Here is an 18,350-nt window from a genome sequence, read left to right on the forward strand (position 1 = left end):
TCTTTCCCTTTCCAGATCCAGACCTTACCCTCTCAAGAAGCCTTTCCCATTGGGAAATGAGGAGGGTGAGTTGCTAAACCTTCAAAATTTATTTCTTGTCATAGGGAAACTGGAAAAGAAATCCCCATGAAGATTAAAAAACTTCATTCAAATGGTAGGAGAGGTGAAGCTGCAGTGGGAAACCATTGAGAAGCCTCTCTGTGAAGAATGACTTGGGGATGGCAAAACTAGAGCCTAGTTTAAGAGACAGTTTTACTTGGGATTTTTACATCAGTATCTTTCCATCAGATGCTTTCGCCCCTTCATTTCTGGCCTGAGTCTCATGTGGTCCTGAGGCTGATCATATACTTGGATCCGACTCAGGCATTTAAATGGTCGGTTATGCAAGAAGCAGCAACAAAAGTATCATTTTTGCTTGACGCTTTATGATTAAGGGAGGAATTTTAAGCTGTCTCACTGACAGCTTTGGGCCTTTTATGGAGATGGAGATAATTGTGTTTTCCTGTGTGTCTAGTGTTGTCTCTCCTGTTTTTCTGTCAGCAGCACTCCCTCCCTAAGACTGACTTTTTTTCAATTTCCTTCAGGCCAAAGAGATAGCAGCAATCCAGTGCTCGGAGGCACCAGTGACCAAGATGCCCCGGCAACGTGGGCGATGGTCCCAGCCAACCAGCAATATAGAGATGACTGTGAAATCCATGCTTGACTTGCGTCAGTTGGAGTCTTTCTCTGTTTCCCGTTCTCCGAGTCGAGACTCGCTGTCTGAAAACAGCAATGGAGATGACCGAGAAGAGCAGGCAGAGCTTCCTGTGCACATCAACAAAGTAAGGGCAGCACTGCTCTGAGGAGGGGAATCTACTCTGCGTGCATCTGTCCTGCCTCTGTTTATTTATTACCTACATTTATTATTATCTGATGCCATTCTTCATATCTTTAGAGGAGGCTCTGATGCCTCCCGAGAAGCTCATTTAGGTAACTCTTTTGTAGTTAGTACTCCTGCAATGTGTGACTCTGCCATCTTATAGCAGAGTTCATATGGGACCAGGGTTTCCTTCCAATGACAGGGAAGAACTCATGTTTTCTTTTAGCCCTGTGTTTATTTGTGGCAAAAATAAGTTGAAAACCTGAGCTTGGAATTACAGATGTGTACTTGACCCCTGTTAGCCCACTCTGCTGGTGTGCAGTTTCTTGACTCCCGTAGCCACTGAAACGTGACTTGTGTGATGCCCTTAGCTGTGGGCTGTGCTAGGTTACCTCACCTGGAGTACTGCATGCAGCTCTGGGGCCCCCAACATAATCGGGTCCATAAGCAGTTGGAGTGAGTCCAGAAGAGGCCACGAAGATGCTCAGAGGGCTGGAGCCCCTCTGCTATGGGGACAGGCTGAGAGAGTTGGGCTTCTTCAGCCTGGAGAAGAGAAGGCTCTGGGGAGACCTTATAGCACCTTCCAGTGCCTGAAGGGGCTACAAGGAAGCTGGGGGGGGCAGTTTGTTTTGTTTTTTTTTTTCTTTCGTACAAGGGCCTGTAGTGACAGGACAAGGGTTAACGGGTTTAAACTGAAAGCAGGGAGATTTAGGTTAAATATCAGGAACATGTTCTTCACAGAGAGGGTGGTGAGGCACTGGAACAGGTTGCCCAGAGAAGTTGTGGATGCCCCATCCCTGGCAGTGTTCAAGGCCAGACTGGATGAGGCTTGGAGCAACCTGGTCTAGTGGAAGGTGTCCCTGCCCATGGCAGGGGGGTTGGAACTGGATGGTCTTTATGGTCCTTTCCAACCCAAACCAGTCTGTGATGCTGTGACTACTGAGTTCTCTTTAATCTTTGTACTGTGGCTCACAAAGTAGTGAAAGTAAAGAATTCAGAAAGCTATTGCCTGTTTTCCAGTAGCAACCTGTCCTGGTGCCTGCCTTCATTAGAGTTTTTCCTTCCTTTATAACTCTGTGACTGAGAAGAGGGTTGGGTTTGCTGCATGCAGTAAATCAATGTTTTTCAGCCATGTCCCACAGACATCTCTGAACTATGTCTGATCAGTCTATAAAAGGCAAGAACCTGCTGCCACATGGCTTACACTCCTGATGTGTGGTCAGAGGGGGATAAGGGAATGCAGTACTTTACCACAGAATTTTAGGGGATTGCAAACAGGAAAGAAAATAGGAAACTACAGCAGTCATCTGTCAACTTTAATAAATAAGGAACAGGAAAGATGTAGGAGTGCTGTGTTTTCTGATCTCGGATTTCTGATCGTGTTCTGTGCTGTCATGCATGCTTTCTCGCTCTGCACAGCACTTGCTGACCTAAGGAAAAACACTAGTTTTCTCTCTCTTTTTTTTTTTTAAACCAGGTTGGCAGCTCAATACCTCCCCAAGATAACCGGTCTTGTGCGCGACCCCAAGTGATCCGGCTTGTGTCCTGTGAAGAGGGGATTTTCTCTCAGGAACTGGAACCTTCTGAGAGTGAGGAGTGTGTAATCTACCCTGAGCAAGATGAAATCCATCCCACAGACCCTAGCAGGTTAAAAATAAGCTCTCTGCTGTGCATGGCTTAAACGTTTCTGGTTTAGTTTGCTTGCAGCTTGTGTGGTAACTCGGGTGAGCTGGCCTGATTGATGCCAGGCATGTTTCGTTGAGAGTTTTATGCCAGCCCAATGCTAAAGGAATCTGCAACTAAGAAGGCACCATTAAAATAATCTTTCCTGTGAGGAAACTGCATATTAGCAGCCTCCTCCAAAGTTGTTTTTCATTTGTTTGTGGGGTTGTTTTTTTTTTTGAATAAACAAAATGGGAGCAGGCTTTTTGCTTTCTCCCTTATCTGGGTTAAAATAAGAAAGGGAAAACTTAGAAGCAGGAAAATCACGCAACGGTAACGTATACGTGGCAGTGAAATACGTGCCCAAGAGAAATGACAGGGCACTATTTATGACAATTTCAAGCCTAGTTGGGCAAGAATTTAACAAATGTGTGTGATGACCCTATTGTGGGAGATAGAATGGCTTGCATGGGTTGGATGGAACTGAAAAGGACACTGGAGATAATGGAGACCTTTTTTCTTCCTCTGCTCTTTCTTCTGATTTAGTTTTACCTCCCTTAATTTTCTGTTTCATTCTGTGCTCCATTTTTTTCCTTCCCTGAATTTTACTCTTCCTTCCCCTCTTAACCTGATGATAATTGCTGTTTAATTTCCTCTGTCTCCTCCTGCTCTGTTACAAAGAGTGGGCTGATAGCTTTAGACAGACTTTTATGCAGGAGTGCGTGCCAAGATTTTGCAGTTGAGGTTTCTCCCTTTATTTACATTTTAAATTTTATTATGATAACATTTGGACAGAGCAGACCCATGTGCTGCTCCATCATGTAAGAAAGGGAGGCCCTCTGGTGATGCTGGATACAGAGCGGACATATCTCCAAACTCTCTGTACAGAGTTTGCAAGATGCCAGGGGTAACTGCCCTGCGGTTCTGTGGAGTGACTTCTGCATGTTGCACTGGAGTACCTCTGAAACCAAAGTATTTCATAAAGTGGCAAACTGAAGTCCTTGGGCATCAGGCAGAAGTACTGTGCTGGTGTCATTTGACAAAATAAGACTCATGAAATAAGAAATCGCAACAGAAATCAGGAACCCTGTCCTACAATATTGTATTTCTGTACGACGTTGTTCAGTAAGTCAGTCTTGCTCAAGCCCAGGATCTTCCCTGTTTCGCAATACAGAAGTTGCCCAAAGAAGCAGGTCAAAACCATGAGAAAAAATAGTATGTTAGGGCTCAAATCTGTGGCAAACTGGAATTTCTATCCTGCAGGTATAGGCCTGGTTCTAGTCCCTTTGTCATGATGTAGACCTCTGCATTTCTTCCTCGCCTGTGCTAGGAATTGCCTGGTAATCATGGGGATCTGACAACGCCCAGAAAGTCAGACAGTACCCTTGAGACTTCACTGTCCAAGCTTAATGAAATGCAAAAAATATACTGTATAATGATGGGAGAAATCAACTTCTTTTTCTCTTTAAAGCCTTACTTTTGTAATCAAAGGTGTTGCTAACACAGGTAAGGCCTTATTAAAATTAGAATGTGCTTCTTTACATGTAAAACAAATGTCTCTTCTAGTGCTGTATCTTTCCTGTCTCTCTCGTAGTGAGTTCCAGGTAAAAGCGTTGCCCCATGGGAAGCTAAATAGAGGTTATCACAGTAACGGATGCCCCGACAAACACAGTCCAGACAGTGCCTGCTCTGTAGATTACAGCAGCAGTCGTCTGTCCAGCCCGGACCATCCGAATGAAGGTAAGATGCAAAAGCATTATAAATGTATTTACATATGATGTGGAACATGGCAGAAACTTGCTGGGGTGGTTCTGTGCCATGTTCATCGGTTGCTATCCCGATCTCTGACACCTGATCCTTTGCATGGGCTGAACTGAGGTCACAGTCGATTCGTCTTGCTAGTACTGCTGTAAAGATGCTGGTGCTCCTGAACAGGCACTTCAGTGAAGCTGCTGTAGAAGCAGGAACTGGTTAAAGTGCGCTTTTCCTTGGGTTTTTTTTTCTTTTTCCAGATTCTGAAAGCACTGAGCCCCTAAGTGTGGATGGCATCTCAGACCTAGAAGGAGAGGAAGGCGAGGAGGATGTTGGTACTAGCATGCCGGAGGGAGAAATCCCCCACATACCTGATCAGGAAAAGTTCCTCAAGCAGCATTTTGGGACCCTGGGCAGCACAGATGGAAAAGGTACAGCTCTCTGCTCGGTGGGGAGACTTAGTGAGGTCACTTCAAATTTGTCCCCTCTATAAATCAAAGCAGGCTGCAAGTTCTGCTAGGCTTTTCTGGGGGGGTGTGTGTTCGAGGGGGCAAAAATGGGGAACCAAGGCAGAGGGGCCTAAAGAAGAGCAACATCTGTTAACTCCATAGGTTTGTGTGCATGTGCCTGGGATCTGTGTCAGTCCGAGTGAAGTATTGTCCCTGGAATCCTGGCGAACAGTTCTCTTGTTCCCAGACTGGTTTTTCCTGTTGTATATGAAGGTATTAGCTGTGTGTTCACACACACACCCACCCATAGGTGACATGTAGTGGCCTCTAGTGGTGTATTAAGGCATAACAAATGCCACAAAAGAAAAGGCTGAAATGCTGGGTGGAGGGAGAGACTCAGAGGAGACATCAGAGTGGCAAAGGAGCTGGTTAGTCTTTATCGACTCGCTCCAGAACAAAGCGTATCTTTTTAGAACTGATAATGGTTGCAGGCAGCAATATTTATGTGAGTTTTCTGTTTTATTTTTTTTTTCTTCTCCTTTGATTGGTTTGTTTTCTGCTTGATGCCAGTGCCTCTCAGTCCTACAGGCAGGATAGGACACAAAGGGAAGCAAAGAAGGAGGAGGCGTACCCTTAGGGAAGGTAGCAGTTTAAGGCAGGGTAATCTAAGTAGAACAGCAAAGGCAATGAAATGATTTCATTCTCCATGGTTTTAGCTTTAAAAATCCCCTTGGATATGGGGGAACATTTCATAGTCTCTGTGATAAGAAAATGCATGCGTCAGAATGTTTGTTCTGTAACTAAACTGCTCCCTTTTTCTCTCCCCTTTAACCAAAATTTTTAGGTGGCTCATGTAGGAGTCTGGAAAGAACTGAAAACCTCACCATTTCCTCTCGCTTTCTTTCCCAGTCCCCGGCTCTCAGGTATGGCTCTGCTTGTTCTGACTGTTTCTATCTGTATTTTTACTAGTGTGAGTAGGTCTCTTGCTGGGCCCTGTGTCAAAATAGTTGAGCAAACTTCTGGCCTTGATGTGCCTCGTCACAGCAAAGTGTTGGCATAGCACCCAGCAGGCTGGTCACCGATATTTGTGATTTGGACAGGCCGCCCTGTGTCACTTTAGCTGGTCTACTTCTTCCTAAAGCAACACTGTTGTTTTGTTCTTTTTCCTTTTTCAACAATCTGCTTAATTGTTTCTTGATTAATGACGATTGATTAAGCTGGAGGATTCGCTAATCATTTAATTTACTCTTTGCTGTTTATGCTCTGTTTATTCTTTTGCATTTCATTCAGCTTGGACAATGAAAGTAGGCTTGTCAACTTTTCCTTTGTTTTACAGTCCCTTCTTACTCAGCTTTGTTTCTCAGTCCCATGCCTTCACAGGGTGCTCTGGTGTGTCATACAAAGCCCCATGAGGATACTATTCTTCAAAAAAACTCTCAACCCTAAAGCTCCCCAGAAGGCCTCTCCAAGCTGTTTCCCTTGTTTAAAATAAAAAAAAATCCTAGGAAAACAAAGAAACAAACAAAAAAATGGGCTAAATACTTTTATTTGGGTTCATAGATGTTTAAAACAAACAAATACTCCTGTATTCCTCTGAAATGACAACCTGAAATCTCAGTTCAAATTAATTTAATCATCTAGGACTGAGCAGATTTGGGTACATCTTCTGTGGTTCACCAGCTGTGCCTAGATTCAGCACGTTAGGGAAATGTTTTTGTCCTTGCCGTGTTCAGCTGCCGTTGCTGCGCTCAGGAGTGCCCCAGCCTGTCTCGCGTTGGGAAGAAAGCCAGCGGTTAGCTATTGTGTAAGCTTCTGGAGGGTTGCAGTGGTGAGCGAAGGAAGTCACTGATGCTCTAGAGATGTAACAGGAGAGGTAGTTTTAAGTTATGAAAAACTCAGCTTTTAATCTGTTCAGCTGTTCAAACATGCCAGTTTGAAAGTTAATTCCTTTCTGAAGTAAGCCCACTATGCTTGTCTGAAGTGGAGAGGAAGAGGAAATTAGGCTTCCCTCTTGAAGATACTGACCAGCTTTCCTAGCAACTATGCTTTCATAATATCAGGAAAGTATAATTACTTTCTCTTAGGGTATCTTAGAATTGAAAGGATTTCACTGTTAGCAAGGTGAGCTGAGAGAAAAGACCTGACCTGATTTTGCCCAGTCTTCCCTCTGCCTGGAATTTTTCCTTCTCTTTTGCCTTCACCTTTTACAGTGTCCCCCCCCAGGAAACAGTGACCCAATGCACACTTGTGATCACATGGCCTAAAGTCAAATGCCTGAAGACTGGTGCTTTCAGGGATGAGTAGAAAGAAATGGTAACAGCCTTAGGCATTTTTGCCTTAAAAAAAAATCCAGATAAGGAAGGGCTCTTTATCCTAGAGCAACTGGTTTAACACATTTACCTGTTTACTCAGGGCAACATACTTACTTGTTTTAACTGGGATTTCTTTATCGTGTTCTCTAGACGATTGTCACTCTCTTCGTCAAATCTGATCCTGGATTTGAAGGATTCGAAGCCCACTGAGCTGCCAACGCAGACCAATCGGTTTACGCCAGACCTCTTGAAAAATGGCAGCAGCCATCCTGGTGATGCATTGGAGAACAGCCAGCTCCTGGAGACTGTAAATTCCAATCGGGCTGTCTGTGTCCAGAAAAAACGCAGATCAGCTTTGGAGGCCAGCAGAGTTGGTATGGCTCCTGGGCGGGTTATTGCATCCTTCCCAGAAGGCCCTGTGAATGCGGTGATGAGAAAGGCGCAGTCAGTGCACGACCTTGTTCATGAGGGTAAGGACATGGGTTGGAATGATGGTATAAACCCAAGAATGAAATGGGGAGATTGGAGCTTGTGTAGAGATTGAAGTTAAGCTTATGTCTTTCTATGTTCTGAGCTACAGGCTTTGCATGTCTTCTAACTCTTAGCCTGTCAAGGGAAAATACTTAGAATTTGTAATGCAGATGCTGGCCTCCTAATTATCAGTCTCTGATATTTGTCTGGCAGCTGTGGGAGCAGCAATGCCAAGGGTGAAATGAGCTATCTGCAGAGAAGTACTCTCATGCTGTGGGTGGTTGCTCCAGGCCAAGACTGCAGCTCCCTAGGATGGGGAGGAGAGAAAGAGGAAAGGAGGAGACAGTAAGAGGGAGCTTACTGTGTCCATGCACTCTGTGTGAAAGAACTCCATTTTTGAAACAGTCATCTCGTGAACCATCATTAAACACTCTGTTTAGGGGAAAAAAAAAAAGTCACTGCAACATCATAGATAAGTTTTTTCCTCTGGCCTCTCAGTTAACGGTCACAGTGGTCTGAGGTCTTCTGGCCATACACTTTTGAGAATAAGCCTCTCTCGTCAGGTAAGCAGCAGCGTGTGAGCAGGATGAGAGATGGGTGAAAAAGAAAGCTGTTGAGGCTTGGTGATATTAACCTGAAGTAGTGGTTCTGTACACCTCTCCCAGGGGCTGAATCGAGGCATATAAGCTGGAGCAGCTCTGTTACTTTCCAATTTTGGAATCTGCTGCAGGCTCTTGTCTATTTTTGGTATGTTTGTCTGTTTAATTTTCACAGATAAGGGTCCTGGAGTGATATCCTCTGCCAAGCAGCGTCCTCAGACTCTTTTGGTGGTTGAGAAGGATCCCAGACCTAACAATTGCAGGGTGTTATCAGCCAGTATGTTGAAGATGGATGGATCTGGTGCTCTGCTGGCCAAAGATGTCAGGGCTGCAAAACCCAAGTCCTACATGAACCCCACAACAAGCTTCCGGGCTAAGATGTCAAGGAGTGTATCTGTAGGGGAAAATCTGTACCTTGGCTACTCCGCCGAAATGTTGACCGATGGGAGGACTAGCCCGCCAGCGGCAGAGAAGACACAGTTTAGTTCCACAGCAGACACGGAGAAATTTAAGCTACCGGTGAAAGAAAATGTTCCAGTGAAGCCAGCACTTCAGCCAGTTGTAAACTGCTCATCTCCCAAGTCCTTCCACAGCAAGTTGGCATCGTCAAACCGAGCACATCTGATTCTTGACATTCCCAAGCCATTGCCTGATAGACCCACACTGGCCTCCTTCTCACCCACTACCAAAACAAAAACCCTGCTTGAGCCACAGTCTCCGCAGTCGCCTGCTGGGGCCTGTAAAAAGAAGCCCTCTTTTCCTGAGGTCCGAGCCTCCAAGAGGGAGAATCAAACTGCTGGGTCTCTGGTTCCTGGTAGAGAGATCCCAACAGGACTTGCTAAGGAGAGCACAGTGGAGAGTCCAGTCTCAAGGACAGGTTGCCAGGATGAGCCAGGGGTCACTAATCCAAAACTGAGGGAGTTGTCAGAGGGCCGGCACCTAAGGTCTCCTGAGGGCGCGCAGCCCAGGTGCAGGGAGAGGATCACCGGTATCGCCTGTGTGCTAGACAACCAGCCCGGACTTTGCCCACTAGACCCCATCAGGCCGAGGTCTCCTACGTCTGTAACTACCTCGGCACAGGTCTCAGGTGTGCATGGATACCCATCTCTTATCTTCCCCCTTCTGTCTCCTGTCTTTGTGAACCGCCTCACGATCCCATCACATTTCTTTACGTCCAGCTTCTGGCCTGTCTCGTCCTGTCTGCACCTGTCTCGTTCCATAAGCCATCCCCTCAATGGTGAGACACTTCTTCAACCTGACATCTTTTTCTCAGTCTTTAATTTCCATTTCCTCTGGGTCTTACGTCTAAAGGTCCTTTTTAGCTGACGTTTTGTAGACTTTAGCACTCTCATGTTTTGAGTTGTACAGTTTGGGGCTGAAATGTCTTTCTGGTCCATGCTAAAAGCTGATGTGCTGGGAATCCCCGTGACTGTGTGTAAGTTACACTCCCTGTGCCCCTCCTGGGTCGTGTCTGAGCAGTGGGTGACAGTACAGGCCAACACGTGCTAGCTGAACCCAGCAAGCACCGATAATAGTGACGGTGATGTTAACGCCAGGCAGCTCAGGCTTTATTTCATTCATGTGCAAGTGTGTAGGGTCCAGAAGGGTTTGCATGCAGGTTTCTCACATGAGAGAAGGCTTGACCAAGGCGAGTTCCTTGCTGTAGCCACCTGTCAGAGCGAGAAAGTGTCCGCGCTGCTGTCACCCTGCTTCGAGAGCGTCTGCAAACTGGGTATGCAATGCACGTGCAGGCCTAGCCTTTGGGTTTGAGCATAAGGAACATGGGTTGATTTTTTACTATCTCTGGTTTGGAGAAAAAGGTCCAAGGTGGGAGACTCTTTTACCTGCTGAAAACAGCTCTTGGGTCAGTTACCGGCCCCAGTTTAAGGTACTTCCATCAAATGAAACCTAGCAGATAACTTCAAAGTGAAGCAGAAATCCTGCCCTCCAAGGCTGGAAAACCTCCAGTGGCAGAGAAGACACAGTTTAGTCCCACAGCAGATTCTCCAGAGGTTTTTCTTTTGTGTCACAACCTGAAAGGAAATGCCTTCCTGAAATACACAGCTGAGTTGTGCAGTAGGAAGCTGAATGTTAACCACCGCACTGATACCTTGTACCTTCAGGGGCCTATAGAGTGCGCAGTTTTTAATCCCTTTTCCTATGTTGTTGTTCCTCCTGTCTGAGAAGGGACACCTTTGTGATCCTCTGATCAATTATTTTCCAGGGTGCCAGGCTGCTCCACCATTCATCGCAATGGTGAAGCACAGTATTCCTGCACCGCAGCACAGCAGCGGGATAATGTGGTTTTGATGCACAGCTCTTTTTCTTTCTGTGTTTCTAGAGGGATCAAATGCCCTAAGACTGAGGCACTCTTATGTGAAACTGGAAATGTGGTGTGTTTTCTGAGCGACTTGCTGTTCTTATACCGTAGGGCAGCTGCCCTGTGGAACAGCGAGCGTGTCAAAAACTTTCAGACCAACTCCCACGGGGGTGAGGTTTCCTCCAACGGCAGATGCAGCCTGGAGCTGTGGAAGCACCTTTGACAGCAAAGTTAGGGTGCACGTGTCTGCACTCTTTAGGCTGAGTTTTCTCTTCCAGACTTGGAAATCAAGCTACAGATCCCATGGTTTTTTGTCAGTTGCTATCTGTCTTTGCAGAATTAGCACAGTGCAGAGAAAGCAATTTCTTTTTTTTAGCAGTGATTTTATTTTTTTTTAGCAGCTCCCACTACATAACGTGCCCTGACAGAATATTTAGCAGCCCCCTTTATGATGATTAGGATGATTTAGCACAGTTGCTCCCGTTGTGTTTTTTTTTTTTTCTCAGCAGACAGCTGTCAGCCTTCAGCTTCTTACAGACCATGTTTCCCTAATTTTTAGGGGTAGATGCTGAAAAAGCTGCTTAGATCCAAGTTGGCTATTGCTGTGAACAATTTACTGTGGTTTCTGTGTTTCACAGTGTGGCAGTTTAGATTAGAACTGTAGGGTTGAGAGAGACCCATTTTGCTTCTGACTTGTTCTGTGACTTTGGTTTTACACTTAATTTTTCTGTTCTTCCATTTTCCTGCCTGTTATAACAGCTGCAGATAAAGACACTTAATTGTTTCTGTTAAAGCATTTTGACATCTACAGTTAAAATGCTGTTGATGTGCTGAATACTGTTGCTGTGTTTAATATTCTCTGCTGGTTGCTGAAGAGCTCTGCTCTGCACACCCAAGAGGCAGAAAATGCTCATTACTCATGCATTTATGTTGTATTTGTGACCTTTCCAGACTGGAAGCTCACAGAGCTGGAGACCAGCATAAAAAGCATGATCAGAGGAAAAATCCAGAAACAATCATGAGAAGAAACAGCTGTGTTTAAAACAAAAAGAGGGGAGGAGGGGGGGGTAGCAAAACAAAAAAAGAAGAGGTAAAAAAATATCAAAGGCAAGAATCTTGGACTGCACTGAAGCCCACTGTGCTCAAACCCTACAAGGTTGGGTGATTAGGGAACAAAAAACACAGATGGAAGGATTTGTTCATGCCCCTTTGATCTTCTAGATGTGTTTGTTTATGTATAAATAGATGTTTGTCTAGCTGTATTTGTTTATGCATCATCTGGATGTATTCATAAAATTAGCTAAGGTCGCCTCCAGCCTGTTCAGAGGTGATGTTCTTGGAATTGCAGAAATAATAGTGCTAATGTGACCAAGTTTTGTTTTTAGGTAACTAAAGGAAGTCAAATGGCCTTTGTCCAGACCTTTGCAAATTGAAGATAACTGCAGATTTTATGTGTGTCTACGTCTTTGTTCATGGTTTACGTCTAACTCATGAAAGTGTTTATTTTATTAAAACATTTCAGGCCTTCAACTCTGATGCTTTCAAGATAATATCTGATGGGGGCAGGCAGAAGATGGTGTCCTTCAGTTGCTTGCTTTTATTTTTCATTTTCAAATTACGGTGTTTCAGCATTGCGTATCCTGGGTTGCTCAGAAATGTGATTCTGTTGTGATTGAGTTTGTCAGCACTCATCTGGACCTCAGTCCTCCCTAGAGAACACTAACAATTCAGTATAATCCTCAGCGCTTAGTTGTGTACTGTGCAAGAGGGGGAGCATGCAGATTTCTGAATAGGTGGAGGCTAAATTAGGGGCTCCTCAGATCGGTCCCTTTTGGCACTGGTAGCCTTCATTCAAACTTGACTATAATTATAATTAAGAATGGCACTGGTAATCTGTGACTATCCTTGACTGTAACAAAAATCTGAGGAAAATCATTGGTGACTTTGGAGAGGCTAAAGACTGGAAAAATAGGGGCGTTTGAAACAAGCAGCATTTCTAGGTAGCGTGAAGGAAACCTTCTGTAGAACTTGCCTGTTTAATGATTGGCTCAAACCAGCCCTAAAAATTGAATGAGAAGTGTGTGCACGTGGCCTTTCGAATATATATTTTAAAAAACCGTTTTCTTACATAACTGTGAGAGCGCGGATCTCTGAGCATGTCTCTGCCTTAGTCTGGGTTTTTATTTTTTACCTCCCCTTCAGAACCGTGCATCAGTGTCGAGCAGTGCGAGCACGTGGTGTCCGAGCTCCAGGACAGCATGCGCAAAGCCATCCACCTGTACCGCATGGTGAGTGACACTCGGGCGCGGGCTCTGTAGGGTTGGGCTTCACAGCCCGCCGGCCTCGCACGCATGTGCTTGCAGGTCCAGTGAGACAACCTGCCTGGCTGTCCACTTGACTGCACCTTTAGCTTGAACCGGGGAGGCAGGAACTCCTGGTTTCCAACTTTTGGATTTTCCAATGGCTTGTTACGGTACTCTGAGCAAATCAATTAACTTTTCGGTCTGTTTAGCCTGTCTGTAAACAGAAGATAACAGTACGCTCCTTTTCAAAGGGGTATTAGGGAATTAGTTAATATTTATACAGCGCTTCAGAGATGCGAATTATTAAAGGAGCTTTAAGTTTTATTATCCCCATCTGTTCTCTCTTTGATGCCTGGGAAAAGGATTAGCAAATATGAGATACCATGGGAATCTAGCTGAAAGAGGGAACACGCAACCGCTCTCCCGTCTCTCGCTGCCGGACCAGAGTTACATGCAGGGCAATTTGACAGCTCTTTGTTTCTTTGCTTAGCACTGATCTGTCAAGTCTCCTGTAATGAACGTGAAACCTCCACGGCGAGCTTCTGCCTCGTGGGCCTCCGCGGCTCCGGCCTTAGCGCTGGTGTTAGCCCTCCGGCCTTGCTGTGGTCTGTGACCAGCTGCGCCTGGCAGATGCGGAAGACAAGGAGACTGCGGCCCTGGGCTGCAGCTGGGAAACATAGCACCTCCTTAGGCCCAGTTTAAGGGGGTGGATATTACCTGAAAATGTACATCCCGTCTCTGTCCTAGTGGAGTAATGCCTCTGGATTTTGTGTGACTAGTAGTATTGGATGCATGCCCTGCTATATGGCTAAATTGGTAATCTCGACTGTTGAAGAAAAGGACACTTGAGTGGTCTGCAAATCCTCACTTAGGGGCTTCACTTCCCTAAAGGGCTGAAACTGCTTACTTGGTGCTCTACCTAAACCCCAGTGCGTTCTTGTTTTTTTTTTTCTTTCCCCTCTCGATTTTCAGGTGTTAAATGATACTGAGTCTTCTACTGACAAAGATAAAATAGCAGGCCTCCTGACAGAAACGTTCTCCTCAATGAAGAAAGAATTGGACTCTCTGAAAGATGAGGAAGAGCTTCCAAAGGTTAAGGAGGTACTGGCGAAGCCACACGAGACTACTAGCCCACTGAATGAGGGATGTGGTGCCAACCTACCGAGTCCCAAGAGTCTGGGAGATGAGCAGACCCTAGCTTTGCTGGAACAGTACTCGGAGCTATTGCTACAAGCTGTGGAACGACGCATGGACAAAAAGCTCTAAGAAGGGTGGCTTTCAGGTGTTTATGAATACAGAGACATAATCCCAAGAAAAGGACCACAGAGAGAGCTTCAGACTGATGCTGTCATCGCACTGGTCTAGGGCTGGTGGGGAGACCTTTATAACTTGATTTCCTCAGGCCCCTACAACTGACTTGCTCTAATTCTTAGCAGTGTGCTGGCCACAATTTTAATATTTTTTCCCCAATGGTCTTCAACTTCCTGTCTCTAGACTAAGTCTTGAAAGAGGAGTTTGGAGAAATTGCCTGGAAATTTCTTCATAGCCAGGAGGTCAGGATGTTTGGCAACTAAAGAAACAAAGAAAATCCAGTTTATCCAAGAAATTCTGAACTGCTGACTAAAAACAAAGGAGTCCAAGTGAAGCCAATCCCTTCCTCTCCAAGGCTTCGTGCGAATTAAGAAGCAGACTTCTTGTGGGTTTATTTATTAATTTATTTTCCTGACTGTTGCTTTATGTCACGTTTGTGGCTGTTATCTTTGTCCTTTAACAAAAACTGTCAATCCCTTTGCCATATCCCAGCGAAAAACAATCTCTAATATAAACCCCCAACAGGGAGACAGGCTGGAGTGTCTGTGCAATTAATGAACTGTTTTCTGCTTAAATCTTGTCTTGCTGTTCATTCTTTTCCTGCCTTAGTTTTGTTACCTGGAGTAATCCTACTGTTGTCATGACGACCCTGTCTGCTTTGCTTTTGTTTCAAGACAGCCCCCACACTGTATTTTATCTGTATTTACCTCCGAGGGAAGGCTCTGCAACCCTTGGACCATGCTTTGGAGATTACTTAATTAATTCAGTAGTGGTATTTTTAATCTGGAATTTGATGTTATATTGATACTTCAGACTGGGTTTTCTGCAAACATTTTAAAAATGTGATTTAGATACAAATGTGGAAGTTTGTTTCATTCACCTTTCATGATTAGGAATTGGATATTGACTTTCATGACTGGGAAATTTGGGGTGATTATTTGTTGAGAAGTGACATGGTAAAGCTGGTTTCCATCTCTTGCAAGGTAACTCTGGATTTGAGAGGTCTTCACTGCAGCGCCTCATCCATGTCATGTGTTCACTTCACTGTGATAGGGAAATGTTTTCTTGCTTTTTCAGGAAAACAGAATATTTACATCCCAAGAAAGCTGGGATTCTCTTACCTTTTGTAAAACTATTTTAACTACCCACAGAAAATGGTTTCCCAAGCAATTGAAACAAGATATTTTGGGATGTGATGACCACCATTTGCCCTGCTCCCAGCCTCTTTTCTTTTCATGAACTTCTTGTCCGAGAAATATGAAATCTTCCCTTCTTGCATTTGTGTGTGCAATACTCTTCTCACCCTGTGAAGCTTCTCTAAGCCCATGCTAACTTGTATTTCTTGTGGCTTAAAACTGTCCAGTGATGTCTTTTTGGTCAATTATAAGCTAAGAAAAAAAATTTAAAACCGATGAAATTCTTCAGCACCTTCCCCCTTACTCCCACGCCTTTCCACAACAGCGACAGATACACAAGATGCTTTATTCCTTCCTCCGTCTGCAGTCTGTCTTGTATTTATTTTAAGGCAGAGCAGTGTAATCCCGGTTTATGACATTAATGCAAGCAAACAACTTTTGATGGGAGAGAAGATGCCAGCATCTGTGGAAGTTACTCAGAGGCAGCCAGACTGCATCGCTTGGTTCCACAAGTTACAGGCTTGAAGCAGGTTTCTTTCCTTTTGCTGCCCTGACTGTCATCCCTGTGAAACCCTGTGGCACTCAGAAATGAGGTCTGTTGACTTCTCGTCTTTCTGTGACTGGAGATCTGCAGTCCAGCTGTGGTTTTTTTTCTACTGGGCTGGCCAGACTGGTGTGGGATGACCTATTTCTTCCGAATAACTCCAGGGCTGAGTAATCTGCAGTTCTCGCTCTCCCCCTAACAGGTTGGCTGGCTGATCACCACTGCCACGTGCATCAGGGCTTGGCAGTATGGGGAGCACTTTGAGAGCTTTCCAGCTACCTCTGCCTGTAATTTAAATCCGCATAATCACGTTTCAGGTGTCCTTGCTAATCTTTCCTTCCGTGGGCTTGTACTGAAATGTTAGAATTGTCATTTTTTTAGTCCTGTCTCAGCACTGCACTGTGCTGAGTTAGCTGGTGTGCTCAGTCCCATGGGCAGCTTCTCTTGCACAGACAGGTTTTGCAAAGTAAGGCAAGTTGAAAACCAGAGAGGAAATTTCTGGCAGTTTCCTCAAGTGAGAAGGTGTGATGGAGATGCCACGAATGGAATGCATGATGGTAGTCGTGTTGGGTCTCTGATGGAGTTGGTGTGGGTCAAGCTTGCTTTTGAGGTGATTAGTTCCTCCGCTTTCAGACTGTGAACATACGTCCTAGTATACAGGAAATTTCTTGCTGTACTGGGGCCACAAGACACTCAGGTAAATAGCAGTCCCTTCAACCCGGGTATCTCTTGGTACTGACGATAACGGTTTGAAGGACCTTTATATTACTTCCCTGTGCAATTTTATTCCATTGTGTTATTTAAACTTTAAGGTAGTGGCAAAAAGGGTCAGAGATGATGCAGAAGAGCCAGTGGTGAGAATGAAATTCCCATTAACAAGAGCAACAACCTGTGAAACTGGTGTAGAGATATGAAAAAAAAGCTCCTCAGCAATTAGTCACGTGACACAGATCTGATCTTTAAGCTGATCAGAGTGGGTTTTGCTTCCTGGAAAGGATTTTGCTTTGGGTCACAGCTGCGCAGGAGAAACCAGAGGTAAGATCTGATCAGAATGATGGTAAGAGAAGTGTTGGGCAAGTAGACCAGCTGGAGGATGGTTGTGTAGTTTAAATTAGAATAGTATAGGTAGGACACTCAGAAACACTGGGTCGGGGTGGGGGGGGAGTGGAGATAGTCTTGGCCTGAGGAACACCATTTGGCCAATAGCTGTAAAGGATATAGTACAGAAAGGCTTCAGGAAAGTAGATTTAGGACTGAGGTGGTAATCTGTAACTGAAGAGTGAATTGGAAGGGGTTTGTTTTGAAATATGTCCTCATTGAGCCTCTCGTTTCTTCGCTTGCTGTCCTCAGAGCAACTGTTATTTCTTAAATGGCGAAGTAGCGAGCTGTTTCCCAAGGCTTGGATGTTACGCACTGAGTAGTAGAAGCCCAGTAAAGGGGATGCTGGTATCACAAGTTTGTTGCTGAGAAGGTTGAGGAGATAGTGTTGCTCTTCATAATTTGAGACTGATCCAACTGATTCTTCCCTGCTCACTTCCTATTGCTGGCAGTAGGAAATGTTCTTAAAAATTCCAGTTTACAGAACGAAGAGAGTGTAAACGTGTTAGGTTTTGTTGCACCTTGTGAATATGTTTCACCACAGGCTGTCCATTGGGCCAGGTAGAGAAATCCAGAACGGGAACTGCCTGGGAAGTGAAGAGGCTTGTGGGAGCAGGTAATAAACTTGAGTCTATCCCTCTTACTGGTTTGTGTGGGTGTTACCATAGACACAAACAGATACCTGTATTGAGGCAAGTTATTTGTTTAACATAAAGCCTGAAAAAATTAATTGGGGCCTGCTTATCCTCTCTAGGTACACTCTTGTCCCCCTCCTACCCAACATTCCTGGTCAAAATGAGAATAGCTGTTGGGTTTTTTGTTCCATCTTGATTGTGAATAGTGTTACTTTGCCTGTGGGACCCCTCGGTTCATTCTTGGACCCTCTGGACTGGTGCAGGAGGAAGTGCTGCAACCTGAGAGGGCAGCAAACTCTGCTTTATTTCCTGCTGCAAGCAGGGTAAGGCCTTCCTCCCCCCCCATCCCTCCGCAGCACCCCAGAGCAGTGTGTATGGGAGTCTGCGGTTCTTCCACCTCCTCTCTCAGGTTGTCCTCGCTTTTCCATGCCATCTCCCAGGCGATGGTTGGGGTAGGCCTCACAGCAGCCCTCTCACCGGTCCCCCATTTTGCAGACTTCATTGCGACTCAGAGGAATAGGGACGTTTCTTTCCGCGAGTAGAAACATGTGAACTTAATTTTTTTTAAAAGAATATGTGTATAATTATATATAAGAAAAAAAAAGAATGAAATACAGGTATTTAAACACCATTGGTAAATTCATGCATGTGTACGGCGTCTCCCCCCACCCCACCCCGTTGGATGTGTAGCGTCCAGGATACTGAATGACAATAACCTCATCAAAACAATAGACAGGCCTTCAAGCAGCCCCTGAGCGAGCAGGTTCTTCCTTCTCTGGGTAAGACCGGCGTGTCCCGTACGTCCCATCGAGCGTGTGAGTAACACGGGGGCGGCTGGGACTGTATCCCTACGGCTAACCCGCCGTACGGCGTGGAGGGGGAGACGCTCGGGGCGGCGG

The 18,350-nt window shown here is 45.2% G+C and overlaps 1 protein-coding gene across 1 annotated transcript in view; it reads left to right on the forward strand.

The window, feature by feature from the left end:
* MAPKBP1 (mitogen-activated protein kinase binding protein 1) overlaps nucleotides 1–14,214 on the forward strand; it is a gene marked incomplete at its 5' end in the record, with an annotated part of 69,869 nt that extends 55,655 nt beyond the window's left edge. Inside the window, 10 exons of the mRNA XM_010157926.1 lie at nucleotides 16–65; nucleotides 585–821; nucleotides 2,337–2,506; nucleotides 4,116–4,261; nucleotides 4,534–4,704; nucleotides 5,567–5,645; nucleotides 7,185–7,504; nucleotides 8,280–9,191; nucleotides 12,627–12,712; nucleotides 13,700–14,214. Of these exons, the coding sequence (XP_010156228.1) occupies nucleotides 16–65; nucleotides 585–821; nucleotides 2,337–2,506; nucleotides 4,116–4,261; nucleotides 4,534–4,704; nucleotides 5,567–5,645; nucleotides 7,185–7,504; nucleotides 8,280–9,191; nucleotides 12,627–12,712; nucleotides 13,700–13,993 (2,465 nt within the window). The remainder of the gene's footprint in view (nucleotides 1–15; nucleotides 66–584; nucleotides 822–2,336; nucleotides 2,507–4,115; nucleotides 4,262–4,533; nucleotides 4,705–5,566; nucleotides 5,646–7,184; nucleotides 7,505–8,279; nucleotides 9,192–12,626; nucleotides 12,713–13,699) is intronic.
* Nucleotides 14,215–18,350: the final 4,136 nt, after the last annotated feature.

This window comes from Eurypyga helias, unplaced genomic scaffold (genome assembly GCF_000690775.1).
Source record: "Eurypyga helias isolate BGI_N326 unplaced genomic scaffold, ASM69077v1 scaffold11078, whole genome shotgun sequence".
Lineage (NCBI taxonomy): Eukaryota > Metazoa > Chordata > Aves > Eurypygiformes > Eurypygidae > Eurypyga > Eurypyga helias.